The sequence below is a fragment of the Delphinus delphis genome, chromosome 19 (assembly GCF_949987515.2).
Source record: "Delphinus delphis chromosome 19, mDelDel1.2, whole genome shotgun sequence".
Lineage (NCBI taxonomy): Eukaryota > Metazoa > Chordata > Mammalia > Artiodactyla > Delphinidae > Delphinus > Delphinus delphis.
Window position 1 is genome coordinate 42,491,945 of NC_082701.1, and position 23,973 is coordinate 42,515,917.

The window sequence follows — 23,973 nt, forward strand, 5'->3', positions numbered from 1 at the left end:
AGATAGACCAGAGCATATCAGGAATGAGAGGCACTAAACAACATGTCATACTAAATTGGTCTATTTATCCTAGAAATGACTTGGGGAGTATCATAACTGGCTAGAGGCCAGATTCAAAGGATCACACAGGCAGGTGCCAGACTTAAAGGGTCAGTTCACAAAGGCTGGGAAAGGAAAAGGCACCCGTCAGCTGAACGATGTGGTTGGCTTCCTAGACAAGAAGGCAGACAGCGAGCACCACGTGGAGAACTCACCTTTCAGGCAAAAACCAGAAAACACTGCTCCAGAAACTCAAACGCCCGTTCTGGAAATTTCTCCCACCCTCGAGACGCGCAAAACCAGTGAGACCGGACCTCTACCTCCACCTTACCCGCCGCTGGCGACACCAATGCCTAGCGCGGGCCTTAGTGTCCCCACAGGTAACACAAGGATCCCAGGCCAGCCCCGCCCTGCCCAGCGCGGCTGGGCGAATGGAGGTTCGGGGAGAGGAGACGCAGGGCGGCCAGCGAAACGCGACACAGCTGGTGCCCGCGAGCCGTGGTGCGCTGGCTCGGCCTGCGTTGGTGACCGCGGCGCCGAGGAATGCGGGTGGACGGGGAAGGGTGGGACTGGAGGACGCCTGAACACAATGTGAAAAGTAAAAAAACACCACGTCGCAGAGGAAAGAGGCGATACACATGGGAACACCGAAGCCCCCACTATCGACCCCAATTTCAAGAACCAGGCACGGACGGGGTTCGAACCCGCGATCTTCGGTTTACGAGACCGACGCCTTACCACTTGGCCACCGCGCCTGACAGCCGAGGGAGCGGTGGAAGCTCTCAGTGGAGGGGAGGCGGCGCAGGCGCGGGAGGGGCGGCGCCTCGCCTCCGGCCCCGCCCCCGGCCCCGCCGCCCTGCCCTCCACACCCGCCGTCCGGGACCCAGCTCTCGGAGCTGCTGCGGCCCTCTCAGCGTCAAGGCCAGGCGCCCGCGTCCTGCCGGCGGCGGGATCCGAACTCGCGGCACCCGCCGGCCCGGCCCGGGCCCGCCCCACCTCTAGCGCCCCCAGGGGCACGGCGCCTGCGGAGAGGCCCGAGGGGCATTCGAAAGGAGCGGCGGCGGGCGGAGAACCCAGGTGGGGAGAAACCACGACCGACGCCTGTGACGGAGCCAAAGCGGAGACGGCGGCGGCGAGCGAGCTAGGGCACAGCGTCCGCGCTGGCGTCTCCGCCGGCTCGGGGCGCCGCCGTGTGACCTTGGCCGGGTCATTTCCATCCGGTCGGCAGGATACTGGGGCAGCGTGCTGGAGCTCGGGCCGAGTCCACGGGGAACCGAGGGGGCAAGAAGGGCGGTGCAGGCAGGAACGGGACTGGCCCTCGGAGAAAGATGCAGGGAGCCGGGAGAGATGGGCGCCACGCTGCAGGGGCGAAGGGAAGTGAGCGCGCCTGGCTGATCCCTCAGGGGCGGCCGTCTGTGTAAGCAAAACCTTCCTCGGTTGCTCTCGCTACCCTCTTGCCCTTCAGCCTCTGGCACGGGCCTTGGGCCTGGAGACTCCGAGTAAACATGTTTGTGGCCTTGCCCAGGAGGGTCAGGTGTGGGCGCACAAGAGATGCCCCCAGGGATGTTCTGGGGACAGTGCTAGAGTGACCAGCTGGAGGCGACCTGAATGGAGGAGTCTGTTAGTCTGGCCATACCACGGAACAGTAGGACACTCTTAGAAGGAATGATCTAGATTCAAAGGAATGATTATCAGCATAGAAGGAGCACAAAAGCACATGTGATTTTAAGATGTAGAACGATACGTGCCATTTACTAAAGCAAAGGGAAAGACACACAAAGTAGATAAAAGTAAAAACATTAGAAAAATAGAGAGGGGGAGACTGGAGATAGGGACCAAAGGGGAGTTTACTGGTAATGTTTTGTTTCTATTCTGTGAAAGAGGCAAAAAGCTGAGAAGTTGGGGATACGAGTGTTTATTACGATACTGTAGGGTTTTTTTTCTTTTTTTTTCTTTTTTCTTTTTGCGGTACGCGGGCCTCTCACTGCTATGGCCTCTCCCATTGCGGAGCACAAGCTCCAGACGCGCAGGCTCAGCGGCCATGGCTCACGGGCCTAGCCGCTCCGTGGCATGTGTGATCTTCCCAGACTGGGGCACGAACCCGTGTCCCCTGCACTGGCAGGGGGACTCAACCACTGCGCCACCAGGGAAGCCCGATACTGTAGGTTTTGTATTTTCTTTAAATTAAAAAGAAAGGAAGGGAATTCCCTGGCCGTCCAGAGGTTAGGACTCCACACTTACACTGCAGTTAGGCACGGGTTCGATCCCTGGTCGGGGACATAAGATCCCGCATGGCCGCGAGAGGGGGCCAAAATAAATTTAAAAAAAATTTTTTTTTACAACGGAAGCGAAACTAGGTCCCTCTGTCCTTGTTTGGCCTGTGGCCATAGCGTCTGTTCCAGGAGAGGTGAGTGGAGATGGGTGGGGAAGGGGAGTCCCAGTCCCAGGGCAGGGGGTGGCCAACTGCCAGCCTCCCTCAGGCCCCAGCCTTCGTGTGAACAGGCGTCAAGGGTGGGGACACAACCAGACCAATCCCTCCACTGCCGACCCTGCCACCTCCACTGCCCAATTCATCCTTGCTTATTTGTAGAAATTTTTTAAAAGTAGAGTTGGTGGAGATTTGGGGAAAGTCAGGCAAGCTATAAAAATCACTGTCAACCATTTTGAAATGTACAATAGTGTTAACGACAGGCCCACGGCTGTGTAACAATCTCTGCAACTTTTTCGTCTTGCAAAAGGGAAACTCTGTACCCACTGAGCAGCAACTCCCCTTTCCCTCCTCCCGCAGCCCCTGGCTACCACCATTCTGCTGTTTGTAAGAATTTGACTACTCAGGGTACCTCATATAAGTGTCTTTCTTTTTGTGACTGCCTTATTTCAGTGAGCATAAGGTCAAGGTTCATCTGTGTTCATCGACATATGACATGATTTCCTTTCTTAAGGCTCCGTATCCCATTGTATGTTTCTTTATCCATTCATCTGTCATTGGACATTGAGTTTACTTCCACCTCTTGGCTATTGTGAATCATGTTGCAATGAACATGGGGGCGCAAATGTCTCATGATCCTGTATTCAGTTCTTTTGGATATATACACAGAAGTGGGAATACTGGATCCCATGGTAATTCCATTTTTAGTTTTTTGAGGTACCTCCCAACTGTTTTCCATAGTGGCTACACCATTTTACAATCCCACCGTCTGTGCACAAGGGTTCAGATTTCTCCACATCAGTGCCAATACTTGTTTTGTTTTTATAGTGGCCGTCCTAATAGGCGTGAGCTTGTGTCATTTCATTGTGCTTGGTTTGTATTTCCCTGATCAGTGCCATTGAGCATATTTTCATATGCTTGTTGGCCATTTGTTTTTCTTTCAAGAAATGTCTATTTAAGTTCTTTGCTAATTTTTAAATCAGGTTATTGGGCTTTTGTTTGTTTGGATTTTAGTTTTAGGAGTTCTCTATGTATCCTGGATGTTAACCTCTTATCGCATATATGGTTTGCAAATATTTTCTCCCATTCCTTAGTTGGATTTTTCACTCTGTTGTTTCCTTTACTGTGCAGAAGTTTTCCGTTCGATGTAGTTGCATTTGTCTATTTTTGCCTTCATTGCTTTTTTTTTGGTGTCCTCTTCAAGCAATCAATCATTGCCAAATCGAATGTCCTGAAGCCTTCCCCCTCTTTTTTCTTCTAAGAGTTATATCAACCCAGGTCTTACGTTTAGGTCTTTAGTCCATTCTGACTTAATTTTTGCATGTGGTGTAAAGGAAGCATCCAACCTCATTATTTTGCACGTGGATATGCAGCTTTCCCAGCACCATTTGTTGGAGACAGGAAAGTTTTTTAAAGCATAAAAAGGAGAATTCAAAGGACCCCGTAGTCTTACCACCATAGAGAAGCACAATGCCTGCATTCTTGTATGTATAAAACACACTAATTCATTTTTTCCGAGATACATGGGTTGGTTTTTTTTCACATTTTAACAATTAGAAATCAATATGACAACTGGTTACAGTTGGAGTTTTACAATTGGCAAATATTTTTAGTGGCACGGAAGTTTTTTAAATCGATGCATTTGATGAAATGGAGTATATATATAATACAGTTAGGAGAGTCAGACTCATATTTTCACGTTCCTATATTTCATGGTGTCCTCATTTTTCTCACCATTGTAAGATGAGCACGTCCCACGTCTTTAAAAGTAGATCATTTCATGGACTGTAACAGGCGTACAACTCTGGTACAGGATGTTCATAGCAGGAGAAGCTGTGCGTCGGGGGTGGGAGGGGTAACATGGTAACCGTGCTTTCCACTCAGTTTTGCTATGGACCTAAAACTGCTCTAAAAAATAAAGTTTAGGGCTTCCCTCGTGGCGCAGTGGTTGGGAGTCTGCCTGCCGATGCGGGGGACGTGGGTTCGTGCCCCGGTCCGGGATGATCCCACATGCCGCGGAGCGGCTGGGCCCGTGGGCCGTGGCCACTGGCCATGTGCTCCATGAAAAAACTAAAGTTTATTTTTTTAATACCTTTAAAAAACACTAAAAAAAAAAAAAGAGGTAATTCTTGAATCCTCTGCTCTGACTCCCGTACTGTGAGTCGCAGCCAACCCTGGGCTGCGCTGGGGCTGCTCCTTGGTGGGGGTCCCTGTGGGCCTGGCCCAGGAGCCTGATTTTGTCCTTCTTCCAGCAGTGAGCAGCTGTAAGAGCATGGTCTAACTTCCGTTTCCTAAACTCACATGTACCACTTTTAATATAGACCTTTTGCCTTGGGAAAGATGCTTTGAAACTTGACCAAAAGGTGAGAGCTGGTTCCAGAAGCTCCTAGCTGACAATCAGGCCATACCTACTTCCATGTAGTGCAGTGATAAGATCATCCAGTCATTCAACAAATCCTCAGTGAGCACCTACTAGGTGCTAGAATCTTTTCTCAGTGCTGGGGCTATAGCAGTAAACTAAGCATCACAGATCCCTGCCCTCATGGAGCTTCTATTCTTAAATAAGCAAAACATATAGTATATCAAATGGTGATAAGTACTAGGGAGAGAAATAAAGCAGAGAAGGATGGGAAGTTCTGCAGGTAGGATGGAGGGTGGTAACTTTAAACAGAGAGATATAGTAGATTAAAAGCGGTCACAAATTCTTTGCTGCTTTTCCCACCCAAAGGTAGAGTCTATTCCCCATCTTTGGGTATGGGCTGCCTGTCTGGCTTGCCTTGACCAATAGAATGTGGGCCAAGTGATGGTGTATAAGTTCTAAAGCTTAGGTCTCAAGAGACTTTGTAGCTTCTGCCTTTGCTATCTCAGAAGCCTGTCCTGAGACCGCTGTGTAAGAAAGGCAGTCCCGCTTTTGGAGGATGAGAGGTCGTGAGGCATCTTGCAGCCAAAAGCCAGCACCACCTACCAGACACGTCAACTTGGCCACCTCAGGCCTCCCAGCCCCGCTGACCCCTCAGCTGGGGGCAGCTAGATGAGCAAACGCAGGCACACCCTGCAGAGGAGCTGCCAGCCTACCCACAAAATGGGGAAATTAATAAATTGTTCTCATGGTAGGGTGGTGAGGGTAGTTTGTTGCTTAGCAGTAACAGTTGCTAGATATAGGAGGTTACGTACAACGAACACACTTTCTGGTTCGAGGTTTGTGGGCTGGGGTTATTTGCATGGAGTAATCGAAACTTTTGTGATGCTGGACGAATGAGGCAGGGGCCATGCCCAGTGGCCCCTCAGAGGTTATTTAATCTCAATTTCCTCATCCACAAAATGGGAGAGTTTGTTCGCTATTAGCCACAACCCTGCATTAATTAAAAATTGAGGGCTTCCCTGGTGGCGCAGTGGTTGAGAGTCTGCCTGCCGATGCAGGGGACACGGGCTCGTGCCCCGGTCCGGGAGGATCCCACATGCCGCGGAGCGGCTGGGCCCATGAGCCATGGCCGCTGAGCCTGCGCATCTGGAGCCTGTGCTCCGCAACGGGAGAGGCCACAGCAGTGAGAGGCCCGCGTACTGCAAAAAAAAAAAAAAAAAAATTGAACCACCTTCTTCATTCTTCACTGCTGAAGTGAGCAGGGGTGTGAAATGCCGCTTGACCCTTTTTCCGTAGGTGCGTGTGGTAGCAACCTGACACTTTCCCTTTCCTCAAGTTTCACAGTCCCTTTGCCAGCACGAAGGCTCTAAATTAAGGCTGCTGCTAGTAGGAGAAAAAAGTCAACACAGGTTGAAACCTTTTTGGAGAGTGTATGGCCACACGTGTAGACATTTAAATTAAGGCTGCTTTTCATACTTGGGGTTAACACGGTTCTTTCTTCCCCTTCTCAGTGTTTAGTCGTTTACCTTTTCCCAACTCCTCCATCTGTTGGTACAGCCTTCCCTGGTAACAAAATACTTACAGGTGGCTGTAATTTAAAGGGTCGGGGAGGGCTCACAGGTGGATCACAGGCTAAATAAGTGGGGGAGGGGTAAATTGGATGACTGGGATTGACACATACATACCCCTATATATAAAATATCTATAGATAACTAGTAAGGACCTACTGTATAGCACAGGGAACTCTACTCTATACTCTGTAATGGCCTATATGGGAAAAGAAGCCAAAAAAAGAGTAGATATAGGTATAACAGATTCACTTCGCTGTACACCTGAAACGAACACAACATTGTAAATCTTTTTTTTTTTTTTTTAATTTTTATTGGGGTATAATTCAGGCCTCCTCAGAAGGCCCCAAACAAGGCAGGAGCCTTATTGAGCACCAGTGCTAAGCAGCTACAGCCCTTGGGACCATTCCTTTCCCTGAACACGATCCTGCCGTGATGGACAGTCAGGAGTCTCCAGGGGGCTCCCGGACAGTAAGAGATCTGCTTGGCTGAGATGAGAGCACTGATGGACCAAGTCATTCCCCAAGATGGGTCCTGTTTGGGTGGATTTCTTTGGGGAAAGATGGATCTCCTGAAAAGAAGCCTGGTAGGGCGGAAACCGCTGAAGACTTGCTATCTCATGCACCTATTGCTGTGTGGCCAGCGACCTCAAAACGTAGAGGTATGCAGAGAGATGTGAGATGGGGCTCCTTTGTGCCCACCTTCACCTCACAAAATGGAAACATCTGAGGGCTCTCTATTGGGACAGGTTGGACTAGACCCTCTCCTAGTCTCCTTCCTACCTTGACAGCCTCCGGAGTTGACGTTTACAGCATCCCCTCCCCCACCCCCCAGCACCACCACGATTGCAGGCCGAAGCACTGAGGGTCTGGCCTGACGCTGCCGGAGACCTGAAGAGTCCAGCTTTTGGTCTGGGGGTCGCCTGCTGGACTGGATAACTGAGAAGGCCACGTGGAGACAGAGGGGGCCAGTTGGGCTAGGACGCAGGGGATGAGAGTCTCACAGGCTCCCCTGGGCTTAGTGACACCAAACAGAATCTGGAAAGTGGGCCCAAACTTCAGCGCCTTTGCCCTCTGGGTTTGGGCCTTTCAGGAGCTCCAGCAATTTTGTTGTTGTTGTTAAACCCAGAGGCCACATCAGTGTCACGGAGCCCAAATCAGAACCCAGTAGCAAAGTCAGAGCTTGGAGAGAAAGTCAGGGCCAAACCAGGAATGGCAGGAGAATGAGGGGAACTTCCTGCAGCCCCAACTCAGCCACCTGGTGAGTTCTAGAAGGACTGGCTGGAAGCTGGCTCCGGGCTTCCTGGGCCCTAGAGCCCACAACCTTGCCCCAGCGGGCTTGGAGCACCACTGACCCCTCAGCCCACATTAAGGTGTAGCCTGGCCAACCAGGCTGACCCATGGTGGAACCACCATCCTTCCTGGGCCTCTGCTCCTGCCCCCCCAGCAGTGCAAACAGGCCGCACAAGTCCCACCTATGGGCTCTCGCTCCTAAAGAGCCCACGGCCCCACTCCAAGCACTCAAAACACTGCAGGGCGCACGCACGGTGAGCCCTAAAGACACGCCAGCGACACGAACCACCTAGTTGTTGCATCTTGGGGGCCAAACACCACATTAGGCACAGGGATTAGGGAGGGGAGAGGGGCTGTAGGGGGAGGAGTATTGCCAAATCCCACTTCTCCGCGGCTCAAAAGTCAGATAGCAGCCAGATGGACTGACTGAACCCGATTCACCCCTCACCAGGGGCCCCCTGCTGACCACGGATCTCTGGACGCCACAGTTCGCAGGGCTGCACCTCCTCCCCCTGAGGATCCTGGGCCTGCAAGCGAGATGCCACGGGAATAGCTTTCTCCACCTCTAGGCGTAGGTTAGTCATTTTCCGGAGATGGGTTGGCTGGGTGGACCTGCCCAGCAAGGCCATGAGAAGCCTGGCTCCCTTGCCCAAGTGACCATCCAAAGCTGGTGATTCCAACTCTCCGCCTCACGCAGCAAAAAACAAAACCGACCAGGTCTTACCTGAGTCCACACTGCCTTCGTCTTGGTTCCTCTCTCGGCAACCTACCCGGTCCTGCTGCCGCTCTCTGAAACTCAGCTCGGAGCAGGCTGACGCTGGCTTAAGATCCTTCAGTGGTTGCCACAGTCCTGCCCCCTGACCCCTGCCCTCTGCCCTCTGCCCCGCTAGTTCTCCTAAGGCCTTTGCACCTGTTGTTCTTTCTCTGTTTTCCCCAACCTCTCTCACCTGGCCATCTCCAGCTCCTCCTTCAGGCCTAGTTGAAATCTCCCGACTCCTAAAATGATTTCAGCAGTGATTATGCACCCATGACTCTCTGCTCTGGCCACACACTGGCATCACTGGGGGGGCGGGGGCGGGGGTTTGGAAAAAACCCCAGCGTCTAGCCCCACCTGAATCCAAATCACTGGGCCGGGGCCCTACATCCACGTGGTTTAAAATTCCTCCAGGTGATTCAAATATGCAGCCAAGTTTGAGAACCTCCCTTTCTAGAAGCTGCTGTGCCCTGAGGCTGGGGAGCGGGTTTGTTTTGCTGTCATAAACCCAGCGCCTCACCTCCACTGAGCGTCTATCAGGTGCTGATGAAACGTTTGCTTAATGATGAGATCCACCCTTGGCCCAGCAGGCTCTGCAGGGCCTCAGCTGTCCTCTCCCCAGCCCCACCTCTCCACTCACCTCCCGGACACCGTACCCCGAAACGGCCGTGCTCTCTACCGGCCTCCCCCACGTGTGATTCCCAGATCCTACAATCCTTCAGGGCTCTGCTGAAACAGCCCTTCCTCAGGGAAGCTGTCCCTGCTGCCCACTGGCCTCAGTCCCCTTGCCCCCAACTCCCATCCCCCCTTGGTGCCCGGTAGATTAAGTCTGTTGGTTGAGTGATTTTGTATCCAGGTATTTTTGACCCTTCAGGAGACTTTGTCCTGGGCCCAGATGACTCTAAAAGGGCCTAAATTTGAGGGCATGGTGAGCTGGTGGGATCTGACAATGGAACACTTTTGCAGGCACCGTGACCTCTAGGCGTCGTAGGGACAACGTCATCAGTGATAAAGAGGGTGAGAAAACGGTCTCCAAGACTGTGCAGGGGTCCCAGCCTGCACACACTGCAGGGCTTGCTCTCACCTCTCTCCAGAAGAGTAAACTGAGTTGAATCGTGTCCCCTCCAAACGGTATGTTAAAGCCCTAAGCCCTGTACTTGTGAACGTAGCCTTATTTGGGAATAGGGTGATGGCGGTTGTGATCACGTTGAGGTCATACTAAAGTAGGGTGGCTCTAATCCAACGTCTTGTGTCCTTATAAGAGCAAATTTTGGTCACAGAGATACCCAGACGGAAGACGGCCATGCGACAACCAAGGCGGAGGCTGGAGCGATGCAGCCACAAGCCAGGAGCACCAAGGATTGCTGGCAACCGTCAGCCAGGAGAGGCGCGGCACAGATCCTCCCTCAGAGACTGCAGAAGGCACTGACCTTGCTGACACTTTGATCTCAGACTTGTGGCCTCCAGAACTGTGAATCAAGTTCTGTTGTTTTAAGCACCATCCCACCCCTCCCCCAATTTGTGGTAACTTTTTTTTTGGCCATGCCATGCAGCATGTGGGAAATTTCCCTGACCAGGGATTGAACCCGTGCCCCTGCATTGAGAGCTCGTTGTCTTAACCACTGGACTGCCAGGGAAGTCCCCTGTGGTACATTTTTATAGCTGCCCTAGAAAACTAATTTAATAGAGGAGACGTTTCGATAAGGAGCCTTTGAGGGAAGGTGAGTTTTGCCTCCCGAAATCCAGATTCTGATTCTGCAAGCACTTACTGGATCCCCATCTGGTGGCTTGACTCCATGGGTAGGAACGGTTACTTCCCTCGCTTTACGGACGAGGCAACCGAAACTCAGAAAACTTGCTCAGTCACACAGAAGGAAGTCATAGAATGGGGGTCTGATTTCAAGTGCAGGACTTTTTCCATGAACGCAGAGTTGGTGCTCAGAAATGGCCTAATTATTGTGAAACATCAGCAGGTTGGAAGTTTAATACTGGGGTTTTATCAGTGACACCCTGTCCCCACCTTGGATCCCGAGACCCCACTGCACTCTCCTCTGCTTCCTTAACAACGAGTTCACCTTTTCAGGACTTCAGATCTCAACACACACACCCCAAGGCAGGGTGCAAGGGGGCTACAGCTTCTGGAAAGGCCAGCAGTTGCTTCCGGATGGCTGGGGTAGGGGAGGCAGGACCAGTCTCAAAAAAAAGTAGTGGCAAACTAAGAAGGAAGCCGTTTTTGAAACTGGGGTGCAGGGCCAGTGCTCAGGAATTGGAGACACCTGGCTGGCAGCAGAGGGGTCCTAGAAGGAGCGTGGAATGGGGTTGTCAGATAAAATACAGGACGCCCAGTTAAATCTGAATTTCAGCTATACAATGAATAACTTTAGTTATTGGGACATACGTACACTGAAAAATTATTTATCTGAAATTCGAATTTAACTGGGTATCCTGTATCTTGACTTGCAGAATCTGGCAACCCTCGTTGGGAAGGGAAAGGCGCGTTAGGAGGATGGAGAGAGTAAAGGTCCAGATCACAGAACGCCCAGGGTTGGAAGAGGACTTTGCTGTGAGCCCAGGAGGCTGTGTGACTCCGATGAATGGGGCACCGTCTGCCCACTTGGGCAGACCTATAGCACCTGGGCCTGCGTGGGGAGCTAAGAGGGCCTGGGCTAACAGGAAGGCAGACTCACCTCCAGAGAGGCTGCGCCTGTGAACCCTGTTGACACCTGGAATTCCATAACCACCACCAGGGGCAGACAGGACCCTGGGGGTCCGGGCCACCAACCTGGAGCACCTCCAGTGCTTGGCGGGACCCACGCTCAAGTGGAGGACCTGGGCCTGTGACCCAGGGGAGCCATGGGCGCGGACACGGCAGAAGACGACATGGGGACCCCGTTAGTGAGCAGAACAAGTTGATAGCCCTGGGAGGCCCCTGCTGGGAAAGGGAACGTGGCTGCAGTGAGGACACAGTTTTCAAACGTCACAGCCCCGAGAGCTGGATGGTGCCGTTATCAGGGCTTCTGGGATGCCCATCGCCTCTCCTAGGTGCTGTCCCGAGGACAGGCTCAAAAGAGGGTCTGCAGGGTGAGCCCCTGCCCCCGGAGGGGCACCAGCCACCCTGGTACACTGGATGAGGCCCGCTCTTCCTATGGGAGACTGACCCCAGGAGTTCTGGGACCAGGCCTCACCTCTTCCACCCTCCCTCCCCTACCACAGAAACACCGTCAAGTCAGGCAAGAAGAGCAAAGTGTTTATTTACACCTGGGTCTGTACGTGAGCGTTCCCGAGGGAGCCTGCCTCTGAGAGCCTGCTCCTTCTTGGCAGACAGCTCGGGACCCCAGGACACAGCCTTGGAGCCTCCCCACCCTCTCCCCACCCTGGGGCCTGGAGGTGGAGGTCTCCCTCCAGCCCCAAAGCTAAACCTGCTTCCAGACGGAGGCTCCTGGGGCAAAAGACTCAGGTGAAAACCACGATGCGTCAGAGCCACCCGACAAACCCTCGATGAGCCTCACATGCAGCTCAGCCCACCCGGGCCCCGGAGACCCCAGCCAAGAAAGCGGGAAGAGCCGGGGACGAGGGAGCCAGCGGGCTGCGAGCCAGTCCTCAGCGACGCCTGGTCCGACGGCGGTCCTGACCTCACCGGGGATTGAATGGCACCCGGGTCTGAGCACCTTGGGCAGATGAGGAAGAGCTGGGCAGCTGTCAGTGGCAGGCAGGGGATGCAGCCAGAAGCCCCTTCCTTCTGCCTGTTTGGAGTCCGCAGCTGTTTAGACACCAGATGGCGATGGCCCTGAACCCAGGCCCAGTGCCAAGCACTGGAAGCGGCGCGGCTGGGCCGGGGTGCCTCCTCCGAGGGGCCCACAGAGCGGCCGCAGACCCACGACATCGCGGCCGGGCCGACGCCCAGCTTAAGAAGGTGCGCTCTGCCGGCTACAGGTACTGACACCGACTCAGGGAGGGGGCTGTGGGAGAAGCTGCTTTGCACAGAGTGAGCCTTTTCTAGTGTGCAAGGCGCCTAAACAGCGGCAGGCTGGACGACGGGCTGAGTGAGACCACAATGAAACACCTGTCCCAGGTCAGCAAGTCTGCACGGCTGAGCGAGCGGAGGAAGCGGAGCTGGGGCCTGTGGACGGGCGTGCGGGGGGCGGGCGTCGCGGGGCGGAGGCACGTGGACGCGAAGGGGGACGCTATGTACACTTCACAGGGCTCGGGTAAACAGAGGACGTAGAAAGGGGGCAGTGGAAACTCCTGTACAGTGGTGACAGGGGAGAGAAGGCACAAGGACAATGACCCCAAACCATGCAGACAAAACACAGCCTGTGCAGCACAGCAAAGCAGAGGGGCCCGGAGAAGGCACGTCTCCCCAGACGACAGCACCGAGATCCTGCAGGGCCGGCGCCAGGGTGCCTCTCCCAGCCACCCCCCTGCTGCTGGCTCCGGGCAGACACCCCTCCCCCTCCGTTACAATCACAGCGGAAAGAGGAGCCTACGAGGTCGGAGCACCAACGTCATGTGGCATCAGGCTTCGCAGGGTCTACGCTTCTAGAAACACACCTTTCTAGAAGGCAGCCTATTTCCCAGGTAGGTGGGGCGTGGCAGGAGGGCAGGGAAACAGGCCCATGGCTCCGGCCTCTCCTGCTCCCTGCCCGTTCATGGGCGCACTCAGAACGGGGTGGCAGGGCCCGGAGGTCCCTAAGGTCAGCGGAGGGAACGGACTTGCGCCAAGTCACCCAGGAGGGCGTGGCCCCTCTAGCCTGAGGCCTCTGGCCAGCCTGAAGCATAGCATTAGAGGAGCTGGCCTAGTCCCAGAGGAGCAAAGGCCGGGGCGGGTGCCAGGGCTGCAGTCCCGAATGGCCCCTCTCCTTAATCTAAAACCCACCTCAGCCCTGAAAGAGAGTCGCTGTAGATCTGCCGGGCGAACAGCCGTTTCCTTGGCACTATAGCCATCCCGACGCTTGCTTCCCCTGTTCCCATCGCATCGCATCTAAAGTTCGCTTTTAGGTTTAAATGCATTAAACACACATACCCAGCAGCACAAAAAGAGGGCTTAATTTCTTCATGGTCCCACAGGCCCCACCGGCCCCTGAAGGCCTTTGCCCGTTATAAGTCCCTCGCTGGAACAAAAGAGCCGTCCTGACCCTCAGGACCTGGCTCGGCCAGGAATCCAGCAGATTAGCGCCTGGAGCCTCCAGGGCTGGGCGGGGATGCTGGTATGGCTACTAACAGGGGAGGTGCTGGGGTGACCTTTAACCCCCAGCCTGAAAACAGATCAGAGGCAAAACCCCCAAAGCGGGAATCCCCGCGGGCTCGGCTGTGCAGGTGGGTGGCTGCTGTTTCGGAGGCTGCTTTCGGCACCCACCCGCCCCTTCCCGCCCCCACTCCGTTCTGCTCCCACTCCGGACTGTGTCTGATACATCCCAACATGTGCCACCCACCAGCTCCGCGAGCAACAGGCAGAGAGCCCAGCCCACTAGGGTTCGCTAACCCCTAGGCTAGTGAGAACAGCTGGATCCACCCACTCCTGAAGGCATCTGGCCTCCCATCCTGGGGGGCGAGGGGTCAGCGAACGTCTCACCATCCGACATCACCATCACAGGAAAAGCCACCAACATCCCAGCAGGAGAACCCGCTGTTACCCAGCACCTGGGTTAACAAGCCCAACAGAGGTTTTCTCTGCCTCTGGCCAGCAACCCCCGTGGCCGCACCATCACCTGGGGAGCTCTTTAAACAGCTGGGCACCTGGGCCACACCCACACCAATTAAATCCAAATCTCTGGGGGCTCAGGCAGCGGCATTTAAAAAAATCTCCCCAGGTGATTCCAATGCACGGCCCAAGCTGAGAAGCCCCGTTTCAGGCCCAGGAACTCTGCGAGGTTGTCCAGTTTTGTGTTTTTAATAGGTGAGAAATAGAGTGTATTAGGCGTTTCTAGATCAAGGATAATTTCCCTCTGACAATTCTTGAAGAATCTGCGCATTAAGGTAACTTGCCTAACTCCGGCAATTCAAAGTTAATTTTTTTTTTTTTAAACACTTGCTGGTTCAACGAATTTTGCTGGGGCTCTGATTGAAGGCAAGGATAGCCCAGAGTCATGTAAAATGTGAATCTGCTGCAGAAGCCGCTCCCCACACCCCCAAACACCTCTAAACCTCACACAAGTTACTGTAATCCCTACTTGGTACAGTTGCCAGGCTTGGCAAAACCGAAACCCTCATGGGGCACCCAGTTAAATTATAATCACCTGGGGAATTCTTTAAAAAACAACAACACTGATGCCCGGGCCACGCCCCACACCTACGGAATCAGAACCTCTGGGGACTGGGCCCAGTTATCAGAATTTTAAAAGCTTCTCCATTTAATAAAATGTGTCCCAAGTACTGCAGGGAACACCTACTGAGTCATTTGCTTACCTGAAATTCAGATTTCACTGGGCATCCTGTATACTATCTAGCAGCCCCGCCGCTGAGAGACAGAAGCAGAACCCTCCACCGGAAAACAAAGGAAGGAGAAAACACAGGAAGAGAGCACGTTCTGCCCCACCTGGACCAGTCAGTCCAGCTCTGGAACCTGCCCAGAGGCTGTGGGGCTGGGACCCCTCCGGCAGCTGCCCCCCTCAGGCTAAAAAGCTACAGGCTCTTAAAAAGCCAATCTGATACATTCTGGCTGAAGTGAGAAGGTTAGATTTAACATGGGGCGTGTGTTAAGTGGAACTCAGTCTCATTTTACAGTCAGCCCGTTCCAGAGACCAGGTCCCGAGGGGCCTTCCCGACTAGCACTTCCCGCGGGAGTCCGCTCCCGTGGCGCCCCCTGCAGGCCGACAGCTTTTTCCACCGCTTTCCCCTTGGCCGAGATTCCTTCCCACCTTGTGACTTTATTAACTCAGGCCTCTGCGGCCTCCCCTGGAATTCCACGTCAGGGCGGGTAACACATCAACATGCTCATCCCTGGGCGAGTCCCCCACAGACCGGGGTCCGGATCCGGCTGGCCTCTCCGCAGGATGCCTCCCTGTAAAAGCCAGACCAAAGCCACCTCGGGATTCATCGTCTTTCCTGTCCTTTAACTCATGCCATTCCTCCCTACTAGCAAATTCTCAAGAGACCCACTCCTCGTGCCTTCTTTCCACCGCTGCTTCCGCCCAGACCCCTGGGGGGCCCAAGGAGACCAGTGTCCTTAGGGGGTTGAGAGACTCCCAGGAGACTGACCCCTGCCCTCATCCTCCTGGTGTGCGCGGCCCCGAAGTCCTGGATCAGACCAATGCAGCCCCACGATTTGCTGCAGGAAACAGATGCCATGCATACGCTTAGAAAGAAATCACGAACTCCAACAAAAGCAAACGTTGGCTGGAATGGGACGAACATCAGTCCTGGCCACAGCCCTGCTCTGTGAGCGGGAACACACTCGAGGCCCTAGGTCCCCTCTTCACCCTCTCCTGCCCTCTCTCCTTTGAATACACCCCTCCCCAAGATGCCCAAGCTTTCCTGTTCACACTAGAAGTGCTGAAGGAAACAAGAAACTGCAGGGGGGAAAATAAGACCATACATTGTTTATATGTATTTGGATTAAGGAAACAATTCACAAGCCATACAAAACTGAGACACACTGGAAAACTCAAAGGGAAGTACCGTATCTACTCCCAGCCACCTAGAACCAAACATCACATGAAAGATCCAGAGGGTGAATTTCCACCACGTGTCACCAGGATGGAAGACTAAGGTTTCCCTGCAACTTCCCCAACCGTCTCTCCCACCAGCACGGCGTTTGTTCCCCTGGCTGAGACCCGAGTACAGGTGTGTTTCTAAAGGCTGGAACACGGGGCCCTCACCACCCAACTGAGCCAAGCCCAGAGCTTGGATTCTGAAAATCCAAACCCAAGGCCATTCCCAGGGACAGGTAAGCAAGGCCCACTTCTAGCCCGAGGGAGCTGTCGAGAGGGTCCATCCATGCCCTCTCTTAAAAGGCATCCACAGGAAAGGATGCTGACAGGGACCTGAGCGTGCTCCCGCCTGAAAATCGTGTCTTTGGTTGCCCAACGCCAACGCGTGCCTTAGACTGTCCCCAGCCTCCTTCCCCCTTTCTTTTAACCCTTCATGTACACCCAGGTGAACGCTGCTCATTTTTCAGTGTCTTAAAAAACAAAAAAGACAGAGAGGGAGAGGTAGGTGAGCAGGGATGGAGAAGTTTGCGGGGAACTCTCAGAACGCCAAGAATTCTCAGGATGAAGGTCGCCCCCTCCAGCTCCTCCACAAACCTGAGTCCTTGGGACACACTGTGCACAGCCTCACACGGGCTGCCGGCTGGGGGTGGGGGGGCTCGTGAGGGGCCCCTACGCGTTCCCCCCATACGCTCCTTCTTCCTCTCCGAGCTCAAGCACCTGGGCCTGAAAGGTGGCCGAAGAGGTTGGTGAGGCATTTGAACTCCTGGAAAAGATGGTAATTTTGCTCCCACTCCCAGGGTGAAACAGGGATGTGGTGGAAGAGCCTGTCTCACTAGAGTACTTTTTAATCCTGGTCCCCAGAGGTAGAATCATTTTATCCAGTATCTGAAACACAAGCTTCTAGCTCTCATCGTTACAGTAACTCCTGACTGCCGACCTCGCCGCCGCCCACCTCGGGGACCCTCTGCCCCATGCAAAGGGACCACAAAGTGCAAGGACGGCTAACAGCACAGATGGCGCCCGCGGCCACGGCCCACGCTCACCCCTTGCTGTGCGCATGGCCTCCCCGCATACACACCAGTACACGTTACACCACCGTGGCCAGAGACACATTTACAGTGTGCGTGGGAGCCCGGCCTGGGCCGCATCCTCAGGCAGGATCTGGCCCTTAATCCCGGGGTCCAGGGGTCCCGAGGCCGCTCTGCAGCCAGGCCCCTCGTCTCAGTGCTTGATCTCGAGGATGGAGGGATTGTGGTCCAGGATGGCAAGGATAATCTTGTCCATGTACTGCCTCAGCCGGAAGTTGATCTCCTCCTGCTCTTTTAGGGCTTCCATGAGCTGAAGGCAACGAGAAAGAGAGGTCAGAGGCCAGGCCGGGGCTGGGGTGTGGGCAGAGCCAGTGCCCCAAGACCAGCCTCAGCGCTCGGGGCCAGGGCATGAGTCTAGGGCATCACACCCAGGGAGGGTTAAATACGAAGAGGCCCAGGCCACACCCCCAGAGAGGCTCATATCACCGGCCCACGGAGGAGTCCAGGTATGGGTGATTTTCTGATAAAGGGAGAGAACACTGGCCAGAGGCGTTTATAGTCAGGAGTGACATCCAAAGTCCTTAAGACTGCCAGCTGTTTCCTCTGCCTGGAACGTCCCTCTCACCACCCTCCGGCCCTGCCGTTGTCCTTCTCCAGGTCAACTCCTGCCGTGTCCTTTAGGCTGTAACTGAAATGCTGCCTCTGCCCGCAGGCTGGAGGCTGGTGCCCGGCTCACATGGGAGCTCCTTGAGGCCCAGGGGCCAGCTCTTAGCTGTGTGTCCCAAGCACAGGGTAAGAGTTCAGTGACTCATGATTCGTGTTGAAATCTAATCTGGGTATTTCGGAGGCCTGATCTTTCATAAGCACACCCCGGTGGGGCAGAAAGAGTGGGCTTTGCAGCTAGAGACCTGGGTCCCTCTCCCTCCGTAAGTTGGGTGATCTTGTGTCCTGATCTCCCGATCTGTGACAGGTAAGTGTTCAGAAAGCCTTCGAGTTCTCAGAAGATTAAGTGAAGACATACCGCAAGCAGGTGGCCAAGAAATGCTAGCGTCCTTCCCCTCTTGACTTGGGGGAGGGGTCGTCCAGCCTCCCCTGGATTATAAGTTGATGAAATCAACTGGCCATTTCGGCATGTTCCTGGCAGAGTGAAGACTCAAAACTCCGTTCTGCTCCCAAACCCATATGCTCCTCCCACCACGTACAGGAAATCGGAGCGGATTTAACTCCACCTGCAGCCTCCTTGCCTCACCGCTCTCCCCTGTCACTCGGGGTCACTGCAGATGGAGACTTCGAGGGGCCAGGCCCTGGGCAGCCTGAGGCTTGTCGTCGAGACAGGTGAGATGGGGCAGGACACATGAGCAGCCAGGCTCCAAGGCGAGAGTTGCTGGGCACCTTACCTCATCACGAGAGGCCGTGTCTATTTCCGCAGCCAGCGACTGGGCTTTGGTCTGGGTGGCAAAGAGGTTCTTCGCTTCGTAGAGGCTGAGGCTCAAGATCTGCCCGTTCAAGTCGTCGTTCTGGTCCCGCAGCTTATGATTCTCCTGGGGAGGGGGACAAAGGCGATACCAGCTCCCACCGGAACCCACTTCTCCGCAGCCACTGCTCCCTGACTGCCACCAGCACCCTCTCCACCCCTTGGGCGTGTGTCATGGCCCGTCCAGGACACCCACAGATGACGGGGCATCTGCCACGCTTGAGGGGGAGGAGAGCTGGGTCCTGGGAGGTCCTGGGGTTCTGAGGAGGAGTTAACAGCCCTGCTCAGGGAGCCAAGTTTCCAGACAGGGGCATGGCTCCAGGCCACCCCTTCCCCCCTGGCAGCCAGAAGAGGGGCCCCGCCCACCCAGTGGCTCCTTCTCCAACACTGGCCCTTGGTGAGAAGTGATGCTCTAGATCTCTGGGCTGACAGGTCAGCTCATCTCCGTGGCCCCTCCTGCAGCTGGGCTCAGGAATCCCGCTCTTGGGAGTGCTTTCCAGGGGCACCCTCGCTCCTGAGTACAGCAGGCCCAGTACTGTCCTGCCCAGACCCTGGTGACCAGCCCTGCACTCCAGCTTTTGCCTCAAGGCTCCTAACTGCTCACACTTGGGGCCTAGGGCGCCCCCTCGTGGCTGAGAAGGGCTGGGGTTTAGGATTGCTGTGGGAGCAGAACCTCCAGCACCTCTGCTTCCGGGGGTCGGTTGGGGGGTGGTCAACTCAGAGTCTCTGGGTGCGGGCTTCCCGCACCATCATGCCCTCGCTGGGTCACTGCCCTACCCTGATCCCGCTTCCCCCACCCCCAACTGGTCTCCAATCATGGGAGTGCTTGCGGAAACCATCTGAAACGGAATCCTGGGCGCGGGGTCTGCTCCTCGGAGAACGCAACGCAGCGAGGCACTATTGGGTGGCTGGGTAGAGCCTCCTCCCACACCCCTCGCGCCCAGGACAGAAGACTGGTGTCTGCTTCTTTTCACGGATGCTGAGCAGAGCCCCTGGGATTTCCATCTGCCTCGGCTGAGCCGTGAGACGGGGACCAGTAGCCCTGACAACGAGGGTGTTGGGAGGAGCAGGCAGTTTCGTCGGGGAAGGGGGCGCTACGGCTCTCGGCCCCTCACAGGACACCCACCCGGAGGGGACCTGTACACCTTATCCCGTGGGTCAGAGGCTCCCAGGGCCCACCTGCTTGAGCCGCTTGACCTCATGCTCCAGCTCCACCTCTCGGGCCCTGGCATTGAACTCGCCCAGGCCGGAGGACGAGCCGCGGCCTCTGCCCGGCCGCTCGCAGTCCAGCTTGTACATCTGCAGGTGCTCCAGCTCCTTGCGCAAGTCCTCGATGAGCTGCGGGGGCAAGAGGCTGGTTGGCGGGAGCAGGGGGCGGGGCATGCGGCGGGGGCGGGGCGGGAGCCCTGGCACCTGCCGGCCCGGGACCCACCTCCTGCGTCGCCTCCCGCTCCTTCTGGAACTCAAGGCGGTTCTGCCGCAGCTTGTCCATCATGCGCTTGTACAGGTCCATCTCATCCTTGAGCCGCAGGCTGGTGTCCTCCAGCCGGTCGGACATGCGCTGCCGCTCCTGGAGCCGGGGAGACCGGGGCAGGGGGAGAGTTCCCAGGGGGCCCGCTGTGCTCCAGGGGCTTTGCTGGGGGCCGGGGCAGCCACCTCGACAAATGGGCCATCAGATCAGCCCCTTGAACAGAGCCCTCCGAGGCACGGATTAAAGAAATGGCCCGATCCCCTAGGAGTCTAGAGACACAGCTAGAAAAATCTCCGGTCTCTGAAGCCTTTCAATGATGCCAGATGGACCCGAATAAGGTAAGATGCCCTGGACTTCCCTGGTGGTGCAGTGGTTAAGAATCAGCCTGCCAATGCAGGGGACACGGGTTCGAGCCCTGGTCTGGGAAGATCCCACATGCCGCGGAGCAACTAAGCCTGTGAGCCACAACTACTGAAGTCTGTGCACCTAGAGCCCGTGCTGCGCAACAAGAGAAGCCACCTGCTTGCTGCAACTACAGAAAGCCCGTGCATGGCAACAAAGACCCAATGTGGCCAAAAATAAATAAATAAATAAATAAATAAATAAATAAAATAAATTTTTTAAAAAAGGTAAGACCCCAAACAGAAGCTAACCTCTTTTTTTTTTTTTTTTATTTTCCCCTGTAATACAAGGAAATAGATATTCACTATAGAAAACTTGGAAAATAAGAAATATGGAAAAATGAATTATTCATGTTTGATGCCTTTTTTTTTTTTTTGGCTACAGCAATTTTATTAGAATTTCAGAAACTAGAAACTAAAGGCCTCCGATGGCCCACGCAGCCTCTCTGTGGATTTGGCTCAAGATCCAAGTCTGAGCGACGCCGGGACCTGCTGCTTACCTCATCCAGCTTCTCTGTTTGCGACTTCAGCCGAGTCACTGTCGTCCTAAGCTCCGTATTTTCTTCCTCTAATTGCTGCACCCTGGGGAAAGGAGGACAAGAATGTCAAAAATGGAGATTCCCTTACAATTTGACAGTCTGCAGCAATTCTCCGCTCCCTGGAGGGTACATACCAGAAATAAGAGAGAGAGAGAGAGAGAGAGAGAGAGAGAGAGAGAGAGAGAGAGAGAATATGAATAATTGTTCCAAATGGTAATATGGCTTTGAGCTTCCTGTCATCCAAGGCAAAATAGTAAAGACCCTGAGTTGTTATTATTTTTGGATAAAAGGAAACACTTGTTTGTGAATGAATAGGAACATAAGGTTCTTTCTGCATACTGCTTAGGGCCTGAAACACCCCCGGGGTTGGGGAGGGGGTAGGCAGTGGTATTCTTCTGCTAATGGAGAGAGTCCTCCTGTGGCATCTGGGGCAGGGTCCTCCTGTTAGGATTCACCATTGGAAGGCAACCTTCTCCCCCGCATCTCCCCCAGGGCTCTGCCCTCCAAGCCATCGCTGCAGCTGCCTCTGACGCCCACGGGCAGTGGTTCCTCTGTGTTAATGTTCACCAGGACTGTCCAGGTCAGTTTTCAGTGACCTGAGAAGAGGGGTAGGTGAGTTGGGCCGTTGGCCAGTGGCACCAGGACAGTGCAGGGCCATTTCTGGTAGGGCATTCCCTCTCCTTCCCACTGTCATGTCCTCCTTCGTGGAGAGAGGGCTTCCTGGCCCCCGCTGCCCTCTGGGCTCCCCAGGAGACGCCCCGGGCCAGGGCCTAAGGGGGATTCAGACCACCCCCCAACCCCCGACGAGGCCACCTCTCTTGAGGCACAAAGCACACTGCAGACTCTGGGAGCGCTGCCTGCAGCGTCTGTGGGAACAGCGCCCCCTGGAGTTGGACAGGGGCACGGGTTAGGGGACAGTGCTCAGCCTCGGCCCTGGTCCGCACCCCCACGGTCTTCTTCCACCACCTGCATCCCGGCCACCTCTCCCAGGCCAGCCGACCGGCCGGCTGTCAGAAGCAGGCAGAGAACGTGATGCTTAGTGAGGCACCTGCCTCATTAAGGAACAGATGCAAAACAGCAGCTTCTAGAACACCCGTGGGACCTTAAGATGAAGCCCCGGTCGATAAAGGGGACAAAGCGCGTCAGGCACCGGGGAGCTGGGAGGCCTCACCCAGCTGCACAGGGGTCCCGCCCACCAAGCTCCTTTGGGCCTGCTTGACCTCAGCAGGCAGGGGACCACCTGCCTGCCAGCTGTGAGGTACAAGGAGGGAGCCCACCTCCCAACCCACCCTCCACCCCGGCTGGACCTGTCAGACTCCAGAGGCTCAGCTCAGAGACCGGGGCCACAGGGGGCCTGAGAAGAGCAGGCTAGCCATCCTCTCTGCCAGGGGCCCAGGTGGCCTCCCTGGCCTGGGTCGGGGGAGGGCCTTGGCATCGTCAGAGCCCTCACCTGTGTGCGGTGTTCTGACGTGCATCAGCCGACCTGCCTTCCTGGTCACTCTCCAGGGAGGGCTGACAGATGGATACCGAGGCCCAGAGAGTGACCGAGTATGTCCAACATCATGGAGCTAACGCGTGACCAAGCCAGACTCCCAGGCCCGTCCTCTCCCTGCCTGCCGCAGGTTCCAACAGCCATGCTCCAGGCCCAGGAGCAGCCCTGCTTATCCTTGGTCCCTGGGGCCTGGGGCCAGTGCGCCCCAGTGTTCAGGGTCGGGAAGAATCTGACAGCAGGGGGCGCTCCAAGCCTGGACATCAGACCCAGTACAGGACTCAGGGCAAGACCACTGTGTGTGTGTGTTTTTTTTAACCTATCCTCCTCTTGACAGACAAGCGTCGTTTCCAGTTGTACCTACTATGAACATTCTTTTACTTGCTTCCTAAAGAACACATCCAAGTGTTCAAGTATCAAAAGTAGATTTCCAGGAGGCGTCCCCTTGGGGCTCAGTTTTCCCATCCATACAATGGGAACGGCACCCGCCCACAGGGCAAGAGCTGGGCGTGAGGGCGCATCAGAGGGCAGAGGGCACTGGGCCATCCCGCGGGCCCACCTGGTATTCAGCAGCTCGATCTCCGTGCTGCGCTCCCGTTCCAGCTTGCTGTAGGCCTCACGGTGGCGCCGAACCTCCTCCTCCAGGGCCTGCTCGGCCGTGGTCTCCTGATCCTTCACCATCTCCTCCAGTTCGTGCACCCTGAGGAGAGGGGCAAGGACTCCAGTGCAGGGCAAGCTCCTGTGGCCTGACTCTCCTCCCCGCAACCCAGGCTGCGACCACTGGGAGCCCCGGACCCCAAGACCCTGACACCCCGACTGTGGGCCGGCAGCTTTGCTGACAGATGAATGAGGGACCCCACAGCAACTAAGGAGAGGTGTGCCAGCCACACCCGCCACCGGAGCTGGGAGCGGGCGGCCCTGGCAGTTGAAGGGGTTCTCCCAGGGCGGGCACAGAGAGGGCGGCCTCGCCACAGTGGATCAAACAGCCCTCAGGCCTCACCTACTCCTTCTGCCCCCTTCCTTCCCGGCTGGTCCCCCTCTGATCAACAGCTCAGCTCGCTGGGCACCCTGACCGCAAAGACAGGCACATCCTGGCTGGTGGTGAGCCTGCCAGAGCTGGGTAAGGCCAGGCCCCACTGTGGACATCGTAACCCACTACTGGTGTGTCAGTGTGGGGTACCTTTCACGGCAACAGCCCCTCCATGGAGCTGAACTTCTGGGCTGTACAAGAGGACTCATCTTTGGGCCCTACGAGGTTGAGGACCAGACCCTGGACGGAGATCAGTTTACCAAGTTTATGCCATCCTGTGAGGACTACACCATACACGCACCACCGCACCACCGCACTGAGTCACGTTCAGTGGGCCTCTGTTGGGCAGAGAGCGCAGCAATGCCTGGACCCTTCCCCACCGGTGGCAGGTGTGAACCCCCAACTTGCACCAGCCTCTCCCTCTGCAGAGCTTGTCCCTCAGAAGGGAG

General features: G+C 55.4%; 1 protein-coding gene and 1 non-coding gene across 3 annotated transcripts in view; both read right to left on the reverse strand.

The window, feature by feature from the left end:
* Positions 1–722: 722 nt before the first annotated feature.
* On the reverse strand, positions 723–794 carry TRNAT-CGU (transfer RNA threonine (anticodon CGU)). Its single transcript has one exon. It is a non-coding gene; the product is annotated as a tRNA-Thr (tRNA).
* A 10,881-nt stretch (positions 795–11,675) lies between these two features.
* The window catches only part of RAB11FIP4 (RAB11 family interacting protein 4), a 118,492-nt gene continuing 106,194 nt past the window's right edge, over positions 11,676–23,973 (reverse strand). For both annotated transcript variants that reach the window (XM_059998321.1, XM_059998322.1), the window contains 6 exons: positions 23,054–23,194; positions 20,967–21,048; positions 20,027–20,164; positions 19,774–19,932; positions 18,518–18,661; positions 11,676–17,430 (listed from right to left, as the gene is read on the reverse strand). In XM_059998321.1, coding sequence (XP_059854304.1) covers positions 17,314–17,430; positions 18,518–18,661; positions 19,774–19,932; positions 20,027–20,164; positions 20,967–21,048; positions 23,054–23,194 — 781 coding nt within the window. In that variant the 3' untranslated portion in view covers positions 11,676–17,313. The remainder of the gene's footprint in view (positions 17,431–18,517; positions 18,662–19,773; positions 19,933–20,026; positions 20,165–20,966; positions 21,049–23,053; positions 23,195–23,973) is intronic.